The 13099-nt window shown below is 33.4% G+C and overlaps 1 protein-coding gene across 1 annotated transcript in view; it reads right to left on the reverse strand.

The window, feature by feature from the left end:
- Positions 1–13099, reverse strand: part of ERGIC2 (ERGIC and golgi 2) — a 39319-nt gene that overhangs the window by 21249 nt on the left and 4971 nt on the right. The window contains exons 2-5 of the mRNA XM_038577168.1: positions 8965–9107; positions 6846–6954; positions 4931–4977; positions 3622–3692 (exon numbers count right to left, since the gene is read on the reverse strand). Of these exons, the coding sequence (XP_038433096.1) occupies positions 3622–3692; positions 4931–4977; positions 6846–6954; positions 8965–9070 (333 nt within the window). The 5' untranslated portion in view covers positions 9071–9107. The remainder of the gene's footprint in view (positions 1–3621; positions 3693–4930; positions 4978–6845; positions 6955–8964; positions 9108–13099) is intronic.

Raw genomic sequence — 13099 nt, forward strand, 5'->3', positions numbered from 1 at the left:
TGGGAAAATCTCTCATTTTATCAAGCAGTTCTACCTCTCTGCCTTTGTTAATTTAATTATACCAACCTGGAAACTTCCTCTCCTGTAATTGTGACCCTCTCGTCTATCTAAATCCTACGTACCAGACCCTCCAGGTTAAATTGCCCCTATCGTTCTGATTACAGTGAAATCATCTCTGATTACTCCTCTTGCTGATCTTGTCTACAGCATGCTTCCCAACCTTTTCTCCACCATAGCACACAAGGAAAATGCTTCTGTAAAGCACACCATAGCAAACAGGAGGCTGCATGCAATTGCTTCCCAGTTACCCTTGTAGATAAAACTTTTGACAGTGGGGGCTATGATTCTTTCTTTTACTTCCCCAAACTGCATAGTGTAGTACTGGGCACAAGGGGCCCGGGGGTAAAGGAACTACTGAGTAGCCAACTTCATGCTAGATACTATGCTACTTAATTTCTTACCTCACTTAGCCTTCAGAACAACCTGTGAGTCTGTTATCAGTCTTGCCTTTTTTATGAGGAGGAAGCTCAACAGGTTCAAAACTTTTTCCAAAATCACAGACCTTAAGAGTTAGTATACAAACCCAGCTCTGTCAGATTCCTCACTTTTAAGCAGTTTTTAAATTCTTTAAGTAAAGAAATAGTAATAAAACATAATAGTAAGCAGCAAAGTAGTAACTCTCACAGCATATTGTGATCATTATTTGGAAACTAGTAAAGTCATCAGGGCTATGTTTTTAATATTCAGAGTGCATATTAGGACAGTAAGTATGAAAACATAAAAAGAAGTAAAAATTATCTCAAATAATTTTACATTAATAATTCTTACTTAGGGGCACCTAGGTTAAACGTCTGCCTTTGGCTCAAGTTGTGATTTCAGGGTCCTGGGATCGAGCCCCATATCAGGCTCCCTGCTGAGCAGGGAGTCTGCTTCTCCTTCTCCCTCTGCCCCTTCCTCTGCTCATGCTTTCTTGCTCTCTCAAATAAATAAAATCTTAAAAAAATAATAGTTCTTAATTTTTTTTAAGATTTTATTTATTCATGAGAGACAGAGAGGCAGAGACATAGGTAGAGGGCACAGCAGGCTCCCCACGGGATCCAGGGATCCCAACAACTGGATATTTTTAAGTTCCCGTCTGGTCAAGACATGACTTTTAATTATATGACAGTTAAATTTAAATAAAATGTTCCTATTCCACAAATGACTGGAAGAGATGGCAGAAATTGTTTACAGTAGAATAATCAGCAATCTTGTTACATTTACATAAATCTAGCATGTTCCTTTAGTGCCTAATATCTAACAGGGCACTATACTTCACATCTTATGAAACACAGGAAAATAAATTTAATGCTTCTCAGGAGCTTAAAAGCTAGCTAGAAAGACAAGCTCTCCAGAAAAATAGATATAAACAAAACCAAGGACTTAACAAATGTGAAGAAAAAAAGGGTAGGAATGGGAGACAAGAAAAGCATTAAGTAAATTTTAGAGGATAAGTTTAAGATGATTAAGTCTCCTCATAATCAAATTTTCACAGTGTTCAAAGAAACAGAAAATATAGAAAACACTCTATATTGTCATTTTAAATTAGCATCCACATACTGGAAATTTTCAAGAATTTATGTAAGACTGCGTATAAGGGAGACAAAATTGAGAAAAGAGCCCAACCCATAACTCATTTCATGGCACAGAGAAGTCTATGTAGGAAACAAGAAAAGTCCCTCACTCAGAGAAAGAGAGGAACATGTAATAAAATGGTAAGACACCTGAGAAAGAGGCAATCTCCTTTCCTAGGAGCATTTTCAAGGAGTTCAATCAAGTGCCAGAGACCACACAGTGAGGACATCCCACAGCAGTGTTATTCCTAGCTTATCTGTGTCCTGGACAGTGTTCTAAATTAAGCAAGAATACTGCCACGGTTGGCTGCTAATGAGGACAGTCACACAAGCTAAAGAAAGGAGGAGTTACCCTAGCAAAATTAAGCCTGTCAAAGCAAACATAAGGAAATTTGGAGTGCCCTGGTGAACCACTCTGCCATCGTGGACCCAATACGGACTCCTTCCTTCCTTTTCAAAAGCATCTGAAGCTAATATGACTCTTAAAAAAACACAGTATATCTGAACTTTTACCCTTTCCTCCTTTCATCTAGGTCTGAAAAAATGTGTGTGTGTTGGAGAAGGAGGGTCACATAAAAATTGACATAACTCAACAGTCTATGTCAACTCTCACTGGCTTAATAGGCCACTTATATCCTCATCCTAAAGATGAACAATAAATAAATAAACACATGAAAAGATTCATTAACTTGAAAAAAGTGGTCCATCTCAGGTATGAGGGCTAATTTTCCTCTATGATACTAGTCCTAGAAATAAGGAGAAAAATGTTAAGTTTTTCTAATTATTTCTCAATGAAATTTGGCATCATGAAGACATAAAAAAATTGAATGATCTGAGATACATTAAGGATATATGATATATAGATATATGATCTGTGACATATATATAAAAAATACAACCATTGTATTTTAAAATGTAATGAAGGCACTGAAAAGAAGATTGATCCTGCTAGATCAGGGTAATCTCCCAGAACTCAGGTGAAGTTTGAAATATGCATCTAAAATAAGAATTATCAATTGAGATACTGAGAACCACTCCATAAAATTCACCATCATATGGTAAGAATTGTTAAAAGGAATACAGCTCAAACATTTTTAAAGACTTAAATTTGCTAAAAGTAGAGTACAAATAGGATATAGAATTTCCAAATCATTGGAGGAAAAGAAGAAAAACTTCATCATTACAGCAAATATAAGAAAAGAGAAACAGAAACTATTAGGAAGCATTAAAAAAATATAATACATGAATAAGGTTGTAAAACAGATTTTAGAGGCTTATCTGAAATGCTAACAATGGTTATCTCAAGGCTTTGGTATTAGAAACCTCCACAAAGAATACAGGTTACTTTTAAATTAAAAAAAAATATATATATATATATTTTTTAAAAGCTAGCTCAGACAAAACTAAAAGTAAATATCAAAACTGTCTTCAAACGCCAGGACACCTGCACCCCGATGTTTCTAGCAGCAATGTCCACAATAGCCAAACTGTGGAAGGAGCCTTGGTGTCCATCGAAAGATGAATGGATGAAGAAGATGTGGTTTATGTATACAATGGAATATTCCTCAGCCGTTAGAAACGACAAATACCCACCATTTGCTTCAACGTGGATGGAACTGGAGGGTATTATGCTGAGTGCAGTAAGTCAATCGGAGAAGGACAAACAGTGTATGTTCTCATTCATTTGGGGAATATAAATAACAGTGAAAGGGAATATAAGAGAAGGGAGAAGAAATGTGTGGGAAATATCAGAAAGGGAGACAGAACGTAAAGACTCCGAACTCTGGGAAACGAACTAGGGGTGGAGGAAGGGGAGGAGGGCGGGGGGTGGGGGTGAATGGGTGACAGGCACTGAGGGGCACACTTGACGGGATGAGCACTGGGTGTTATTCTGTATGTTGGTAAATTGAACACCAATAAAAAATTAATTTATTAAAAAAAAAAAACTGTCTTCAAGAAAACAATACCTCATAGCATATTATTAAAAAAAAAAGTCCATTAAACTTACTGGCTCATAAACTAGACCATCTGCAGATGCAACCATTGTTTCTGCTAAATCCAATACATCTGCTCCAACATCTGCAAAAAAAATTAGAAGTTTACATTCCATGTTCAGAGCTAAACTAAATCTTAATTAACAAGTCTAAATGTCTAACAGAAAAATCAAATACATGAAATCATTTTCCCATTCCATTTGTTCAAAAGTTATAATAGTAGAATTATACAGTTTTGGTAGAAACTATTCAAAAAATCAATAATACTTTTTCTAGTTCTTATTCAGTAAAGAATATGACTCAATCTCATAGTAAAAAGAATAAATTTCACTGAACCTCAGAGCTTTGCAAAAATTAAGAACCTAATCATAACTACTAAATTAAATGGCTGCCAAATGAAATATTAAATATTAAAATTATTTCTAGAAATTAAAAGAAATTTTAAGAGAACGTTACTGATGACTTTTTTAAAAAAAATCAACAAATAGGAAAAGTTTATTTTGAGAAGGCAAAATTTTAATGGTATTCGATTATCTAAAATAAGGCAAAAGTATGATATATTCAGTAGTAACAAACTCATAGTTTAGATATAAAGTGTTTCTTTACTCTTAAAACCACTACCATAAGGAAAAATAAATGAAAAGGGAAAGAAATTTAAAATTTCTCTGAGATGAAATCTCCCAGAAATTAATCTCCTTAATTAAACTATTTCACAGTTTAAAAAATGTTGTCTCGGCTACTGAACTTGTAGTCTCTACATCCCAAGCAGTAATTTAAAAGATATCTTTCATGCAAAAACATCCTCACTTTTGAGAGCAATACTGATTCAAACATTATCTACCTAACATAATAACATTTTCCCACTTTTATCAGTATAATCAAGTGAAGCCAGAGAAGAAAATAGAAAAGGGTAACACATTATCTGGTTAAAAGATTTGGATCCATATTTTAATATGCAGAGTACAGTAAAGGGTGATAAACCAAAACAGTGAAACAGGATATTTTGTGGAGTATGGGTATAAAACTGGTAACTCTAAACAAGAAAAAAAGGATATACATAAGAACTCTGACTTACAAAAACTTTCAATTTTCTTTTAATTATATTAATGTGAAACTTAAATCTCTCCTCCTCATGGAAAAGAAATTTAAAGAATATCAGCTGGGGAGCAAAACAACTTGCATTATTAAATAACATTACCATAGCATTTTAAGATATCATAAAGGGATAAATAAAGTTAAAACACTACCATTGTTTTACTTTTTACTAACAATTGTTTAAACCATAAATGATACATGGACTTAACAAGTTAAAGGTGTACTTACATTGACACTTCATAGCAACAGTAATATCTATATTGATTCTCAATTTGCTAAAAGACAAAAAAGGAAATATTAGTACCTACCAAGTAATCAAAACATGAGAAATATAAATCAACTGATCATGAAAATTTGGATTTCAAACAGAGTAAGATACACTGATTAGAACTTGGATAGCATTTTCTTATGGTCGAAACAAAGGCACTTTAAAAATAAAAATTCTATATTTTGCAATTATTCTAAAAGCCTTTCTGATTTCACAGGTTTTTAGCACAGTATCCTTTAATTTAATAGTGGTAACTCAACAATTACTCCAAGCAACTCAGAGAAGTCTCTTTATATAAACCCTACATAGAATATTCTTTTAAGAATGTAAAATTTTCAAAATAAGAAGTTAGAAATGACAAGTATTTCTCTTCCATTTATCAAATAAATATATTAGGCATTACGCCTGATGCCCTACAATTATTATCTTTTTTATCCTTTACCATGGACCTATAAAGTAGATAACTTCCCAGTTTTGCAGATAAGCCAGTTGTTTTCAGAGCAGAGTAAATGCCTGGCTGTAGATCCCATAACCACTAAAATGGCATAATGGAAACTAAGTCTGAGTGGCCTAGAATAAATGCACCAAACTGCCAGGAAAAAAAAAACCTTTGATGATTACAGTTTTGTGTAGCCTTTTCAAATGCTTTATTTTCAAAGGATCAGTTCAAATCAAATTAATTTTAAAATATCAGAAATAATTAAGCACCATGAATAACAGAATGAGTACAATCAGTGTCAGTCCTATCCTATGCTTCCAATCAAAACTTTTTCACTCTAATAGTATTTCTCTGGTTTCAATAGGAACTACAGATTTTCAGAGCTTCATATCCTCTTAAAATTGTCTAGAACTCAAACTGTGTTCCAAATAACTGTGGAGTTTAGGCTTAGAAGATGCTGTAGGAACCAGAGAATGAGGCAAAGTGGCCAGGCTTCTGGGCATCCCCATTATGCTTATGGAGTAACCTACATAATACTTCATTTGGAAAAAAAGCAAAAAAGTGATTCATTGGTGCTAAAAACAACAAAATAATAAAAACAAAAAATTCTTTGAAAACTAATGGTATCTAGAATAACGTTCATATTACAGATGAAGATACTGAGACCCAAAAGAAAAGAAGTCAGTTGTCTGATTTGCCCATGGTTACATGGCAATTAACAAATATTGATTTACTTAATTCTCATTAACTCCAGGAAGCATGTACTATACCTATTATCCCTATTTTATGAAAAAGGAGACTGAAGCACATCCAAATACAGATTTGGTAACTTCCCTAAAGTCACACAGCTAGTAAATGGCAGAACTAGAATCAGAATTGAGAAGTAAAGGACACTCCTCTCCATCTAGTGCAAACTTAACATTATAAAACTGTTACCTCCAATCATTAAAAAATCAAAATACAAATAAATAAAACATATCTTTTCAAAGAGTTAAAAGTGATATTATTTACAGTAAAATTTTGTTTAGATATAATTTCTAAAAATCTAGTTATAAGCATATACAATGTAGCTTTAAACTGTTTTCCAACACACGCAAGTCAGTAAGATATTTCAAAATCTAAAGAGAAAACAGTTTCAAAACTTTAAATGATTTCTAATATTTCAGCATCTACAAAAAATATATACATTATGTTCTCCTAACCATCATATACAGTACATACTAAATCAAGAAGATCTCTCTTTTAAAATTTAACCAGTACTGAAATGATTCTAAAATGTTTCACCTAATGCATGCAATTAAGGAGAATTTTTCAGGACTATTTCTTCAGAACTAAAATAAACCAAGTATAAAAGGTTAGAAAAAATTTTTAAAAATATATGCTAACCTTAAAACAATTTGAATCTAAAGGTATTTCAAGAAGAAAAATGAAGTTACCTAGAAAAATCCTTATCTACTTCATATTCGTACTTCATCCATGTATCTTGATATACTGAAAATTCCATTATGGTTAATAAAGCCATAGTGGTAAATGCTATTAGAGAAACTGAGAAATCAAACAAACAAACAAACAAACAAAAAAACAGAATTAAAACAATTCTTAAAAAGTAAACAACAGGAAACTATTTTAAGTGAGATTAAAATTAGCAAAGAAAGCTCTTTTATGATTGCCATGTGAATGGATACTACTATAAAAGGTTTTCCTTAAAATGTTCATTACAGACTTCTTTTTAAAGCAGCTCAAAAATGAGGATTTAATGAGCACAAACATGAACACAAACATTTTTCTTTTTTTTTATAAATTTATTTTTTATTGTTGTTCAATTTGCCAACATATAGAATAACACCCAGTGCTCATCCCATCAAGTGCCCCCATCAAGTGCCCCCCTCAGTGCCCATCACCCATTCAACCCCACCCCCCACCCACCTCCCCTTCCACCACCCCTAGTTCATTTCCCAGAGTTAGGAGTCTCTCATGTCCTGTCTCCCTTTCTGATATTTCCCACTCATTTTTTCTCCTTTCCCCTTTATTCCCTTTTACTATTTTTTATATTCCCCAAATGAATGAGACCATATAATGTTTGTCCTTCTTCGATTGACTTATTTGAACACAAACATTTCTACTACTGAGAAGCATTTTATCTCATCAATATTAAGGGTATCTTGGGCATCCCATGTGGGTCAGTGTTTTTAGCGCTGCCTTTAGCCCAGGGCCTAATCCTGGGGACCCGAGATTGAGTCCCATGTCGGCCTCCCTGCATGGAGCCTGCTTCTCCCTCTGCCTGTGTCTCTGCCTCTCTCTCTCTCTGTGTGTCTCTCATGAATAAATAAAATCTTAAAAAAAAAAAAATTAAGGGTATCTTTCATTAAGCAGATTTGTCAAATTTTACAAGACACAAAGTTTTTCCTTTCTTCTCTATAGCAATGCCATAGATGATAAATGATGAAAGCATAAATCTTAAACAAAAAATTTGAAAGCAGTCCCCTCATAATTAAAAACACATCCATGCCTGTAGCCCAATCTATAAAAAACAAAACTAGACTAATTCTTAGCTCCTGAGAAGCCATGACAATCTTTGTGCCAGAAACTCAAATAACATCTCCAAATCTCTAATAAAACCCTCATCTACTTTGGAATCTCCCAAATACATCACCTCATTTATGAAAGCAAATAGAAGATCTCACTAAAAGAACTATCTTATACTATGACAAAATACACTTAAAGTGGATTGTGCAACAAGAACTTGCACTATTTTCATTGCCAAAAATCACAGATCAGAAATAGTAAGCAACTTTACACATTTTACCAAATGAAATGTCAATCTTATGTGAAATATTCTATTAGCTCTTCATGGGGAAAGAAATACAGTAAATACTATTATAGGCATATACTTTTCTTATATATTTCATATTTTATTTAATGAAAACTTTTATTTGTACCAGGTACTGCATTAAGCATTTTTAAAATATTAACTTACTTAATCACTAAAATAACCTCACCAGATATTGATATTATACCCATTTCATGGAAGAAGAAACTAAAGCATAGATGGATTAAAAAACTTCCTTAAGTGGTTAGGAATGGTTAGAGGTTGGATTTAAATTCAGAGTCTGGTTCCAGAGTCTGAACTCTTAACTATTACCTCAATGCTGTCTCTCTCCAGTAATGTGAAATTTAAGAATTTCTATTAGAATGTCTAAATTGATTTATTCTTAACCAAAATAGGACCAAAGTCATGAAATATCTTCTTCCAAGTTCAATTCTATTTATAATTATACATAACTCAAGAGCACCAAAGCAGTAAAATTAGATTAACTTGTTCAGTAATGTTTTAATAAACACTGCTAAATGCATAGACTGCACTGGGTTAGATGCCAAAGAGAATATATATGAAAATAAAATTAAGGCAAATAGTGTGACATGAGGACAGACCAGTCACAAAGTTATTATTCAATTCATTGATGAGTTCTTCATGGCTACATTTCTTTATGTTGTTGACTGGCTCCCTGAGAAGCTGCACTCAGTGAAGGAATTTGAACTGGAGCTGATACTCACCTGTACCCCCACTGGCTGAAGTCTCTACATAGCTGTCAGGAACCTTTGGAAAGGCATCCAACTCTTTCACCAAACTTAAGGTTTTTTTCCGATTCAGTCGCCTCATCTTCAGGAAAACCTTCTTTTTCTTTCATATAGTCATGCTAAGGAATAAATTATGAATAAATGAATACTCTAAAAACAATACAAAGATATCTTTTAATTTTAGATAACTGGCAAATGTTATTGGAACAACTTAATACTTTCATTCCTTCTTGAGGAAAAAGTGTATACTTATCTGCACTTCTCCTTTCTCCATCCCACCCTGACAAAAAACACAAAGGCAATTTATACAAAAAAAAAACATATAAAATAGCAAAAAAGTAAAAAGCAATTCACACTTATAATATTTAAATACACAAATAATTTTTCTTCTATTAAATTAGCAAATATGAAAATAACACATTCCCACTAATAGATGACAATGAAATAAATGAGGTATGCTAATCTCTTGCAAGAATATAAATATTCACCACTCCTCTTCTGACTAAGTAAATTCTCTTTTTAGGAATATATCCCAAGGTAATAATCTGGTTGTCACCAAAACTTTATGAGGATAATTCTCAGTATGAGGATAATTCTCATATTGTTAATTTTAAATAGTGTAGAAACAAATGCTGGGTAGGCAATACACAAACTATGGTGAATTAAAAGCTCTGAATGTATGTAAACATTGAAAATCTTACAAAAGAAAACATTTAATGACATAGGAAAATACTCATAATAATTAGTAAAAGAGTAGAAGGTTGCATAAGTCCAGTTTTATGGAAAACAAAAGGAAAGATATACAAAAAACTGATTCAAAGTCTATATGCAAAAATGTTAGAAGTAGAGAATGGGAGGATTTTAACTGTCAAACAAAATTTTGGATTTTCCAAATTATCTATTTTTACAATAAAAACATTATTTAAAAACTGCTTGGTATTCTTTTTTTTAAAATCAGTATGACAACTATATCTAAAATTGGTTACAAAACCATAAAAATAACTGAATTCTCAAATTTTTGTATAATCTAAGACTGGTTTATATAAATAATGCTATAGGTGATACTATAAAGCATTACCAGAAATCAAAGTGGTATTAATAAAATCAACACCCAATAAAATAAATCAAATGGTTGCAAAAATCACTAAAAGAAAAAGAATGTCTCTAGAAGAAAGTCCAATGACTTATCTGAAATCTAATGGGTAGGATTAATATGGAAAGAATAGGCCATAGAAGGCATTTGTGAACAAAAAAGAGTCAGAGAAATAAAAACTGGCAGTGATCATGAACACCCAAGAGACCAGTCCCTAACCAGGGGTACTATTAATCCGTAAGGGGGCTACTGTTCTAAAGTGAAACTGGGTGCCTTATTATGTTGATTTCATTTGCCATTAAAAATGTCCAACTAACTTCTACTTCCTGTTCCATATGCACAACATGGCCTTCAGATTAAACTTTTGCTTCTCATATGTATGTTTTTCTTAAGGAAAAATGAGACATGCAGATGACAGCTGAGTTTCTGATCCCCATGACAATTATTTTTTTTTCCCCATGACAATTATAAAACTAGTATTCTCATTTGTAAATTAAGCTTCTGAGTGTTTATAGGCATAGGCTGTGCTGCCTAAGTTCGTTCAACTCAGAGTAATCAAATTTCTTTTCTGTACCTGGTAAGTACACCAAGACTGATCATTCTTCAATCTTTCAAGTTCTACTCATTCTTATTGGAATTAAATACTAAATATGCCCAAACCTCTTATCTTTAGAACAAAGCTTTACATTTAAGATCAAGTCCAACTCCAACTATAGATCCCTGGCTGCTTATCTAGAAGCCAAACTTAAAAGAATGAATTCTTCAGACACTTGGCTGACTCAGTCAATAGAGCTTGTGGCTCCATCTCAGGGTGGTGAGTTTGAGGCCCATGTTGGGGGTAGATTTTACTTTAAAAAAAAAAAAAAGAATAGTCCCCATTTGTACACTATGACTACTTCCTCACTACATGCTCACCTCTTAGCTAAATTTGCTCTAAGCTAGGTCATTAACAACTTTTTTAGTACAAAATCCTATGGACACTTTTTGTTTTGTAGTGTTTAATTCTGTCTCTGAAAAAAAACAGCTTATGATTTCTTAAAATAGCATCTTACCTTGGCTTAAGTGATACCACACTTCTGATTTTCATTTATCTCAAAGACCTTCTTTTGCTTACTGTGCAGATTCTTCCTTTCAGATTCTGCACTAAGTGCTCCCTCCCAATGCCATTTTCTCCCAGTGATCTCCCACTCCTACAATTTTCATCTACATGCTATTTCCTCTCAAATCTTTATTCCCAGTACAAATCTCTCGCAGACATATATGTATTTTTCTTTCTATGATATCTTCATTGGGTCATTCCAAAGACAATTCAGAATCAATCACTTTTTTAACTTCTCCAGTATAATGTTAGAGCAGGAATCTATCTAATTGACCTGCATATCTCCAACACATGGCACAGAGACATTCAATAAATACTAAGGGAAAAATAGAAGGATGGAAGGGAGGAAGGGAGGGAAGACGGAAGGAAGGAAATTTCTCCAGAAATACCCATGACAGCACAACGTTCTAATTAAAACAGTTATGTAACTAAATATATAAAAAAATAAGATCCACAAGGAGAATTTTTGGTTTTTTTTTTTCATTCTAGTAGTCCTAGTACTCAGAACAGTGGCTGACACATAAGTATAGATAGCATTGCTGAGTAAATGAATAAAACTGAATTTTACTCCTAAACTTTATTTTTATAAGCTTTATAAATGCTTTATTTTAAATTGTAAATTTTACAAACCTTCTAACAATTCATACAGCTTATTCAGCACTCCTTCCACTTGGTTGCTTCCCAGCTTCTATCTAGCATCTTCCATTCTTATTTTTCACAATTACTCTTCTAGAATAGAGCACTTTGCCACACTGCCACTCCTGACCCATTCCTGTTAGATCAGCACTAACTTAACACCCAAGAAATCCACTCCATCTCCAATACTTGCCACTCTATAGAGCCACTTTTTTGATATGAACAAGTTATCTAATAACTTCTAGTATTTCTAAAAGTATCCTTTTACCTGCTCTCTTCAGAAACTTGACATTTTCCTGGTGGTAATTCCCTTCAAATCCTTACTCCATTTTTGAGACTCATCAGGTAAAGCAGCACATGTTTTATTATAATTTCTCAACCATCTCTTCCCATTCCAAGTCTACTTCTAATAATAATAAACACATAAACTACACAGAATTAGAGCTTTCATACTATGTATTAAGTATTTCCTAAAGCATTTTACATATTTATTCATTGAATCCTCTATGACTCTGAAACAGATACTATTTTATTCTCATTTATAGAAAAGGAAAATGAGGCACAGAACAGTCAAGTAATTTTTGCAGGACCACACAGCAAGTGATAGAACCTGGATTGAATCCCAAATCCATGCTCCAAATCACCATGTACACTGATACTTCAGTACTTGTGATCATCTTCTATTAACACCTGGATATATTTAAAATTTCCTTAATGACTCTAGCACCTGGATTATTCAATATGCTTCTCTTCTTTCCCATTCCATCACAATGCTTTGCAAGTCACAACCCTAAGACACTCATCCTATGGCATTCATTCACAATGATAACACTTTTACCATGCAAGTGTAACAGATTTTCTATGCCAGTGACTTCCATCTATGCAAAGCCACACACAAGATCATGTTTTGGCTCCTCTTAACTTTTAAAACTGTTTCATCTCTAAAATCTAAAATAGTAATTTTCCTCTCTGAGCAGAACCAATTATCCTTCCAGCTCTTTAATTTCCTAACCAGGATAGAATTTGTTCTTTATTTTCCCTTTGTATCCAATCCCTCGGACCTCGCCCAGTTGTCCAGTTCCACTGTTCCCATTCCCACTTTATATGCTTGGTCAGCCATTTTTAAAAATGTATTTAGAAATATCCTAGATCTGAGCACCTGGGTGGCTCAGTTGGTTAAGCATCCAACTGTTGGTTTCCGCTCAGGTCATGATCTCAGCTTTGTGAGATGGAGCCCCGCACTGGGCTCTATGCTCAGCAAGGAGTCTGCTTGAGATTCTTTC

The sequence above is a fragment of the Canis lupus genome, chromosome 27 (assembly GCF_011100685.1).
Source record: "Canis lupus familiaris isolate Mischka breed German Shepherd chromosome 27, alternate assembly UU_Cfam_GSD_1.0, whole genome shotgun sequence".
Classification (NCBI taxonomy): domain Eukaryota; kingdom Metazoa; phylum Chordata; class Mammalia; order Carnivora; family Canidae; genus Canis; species Canis lupus.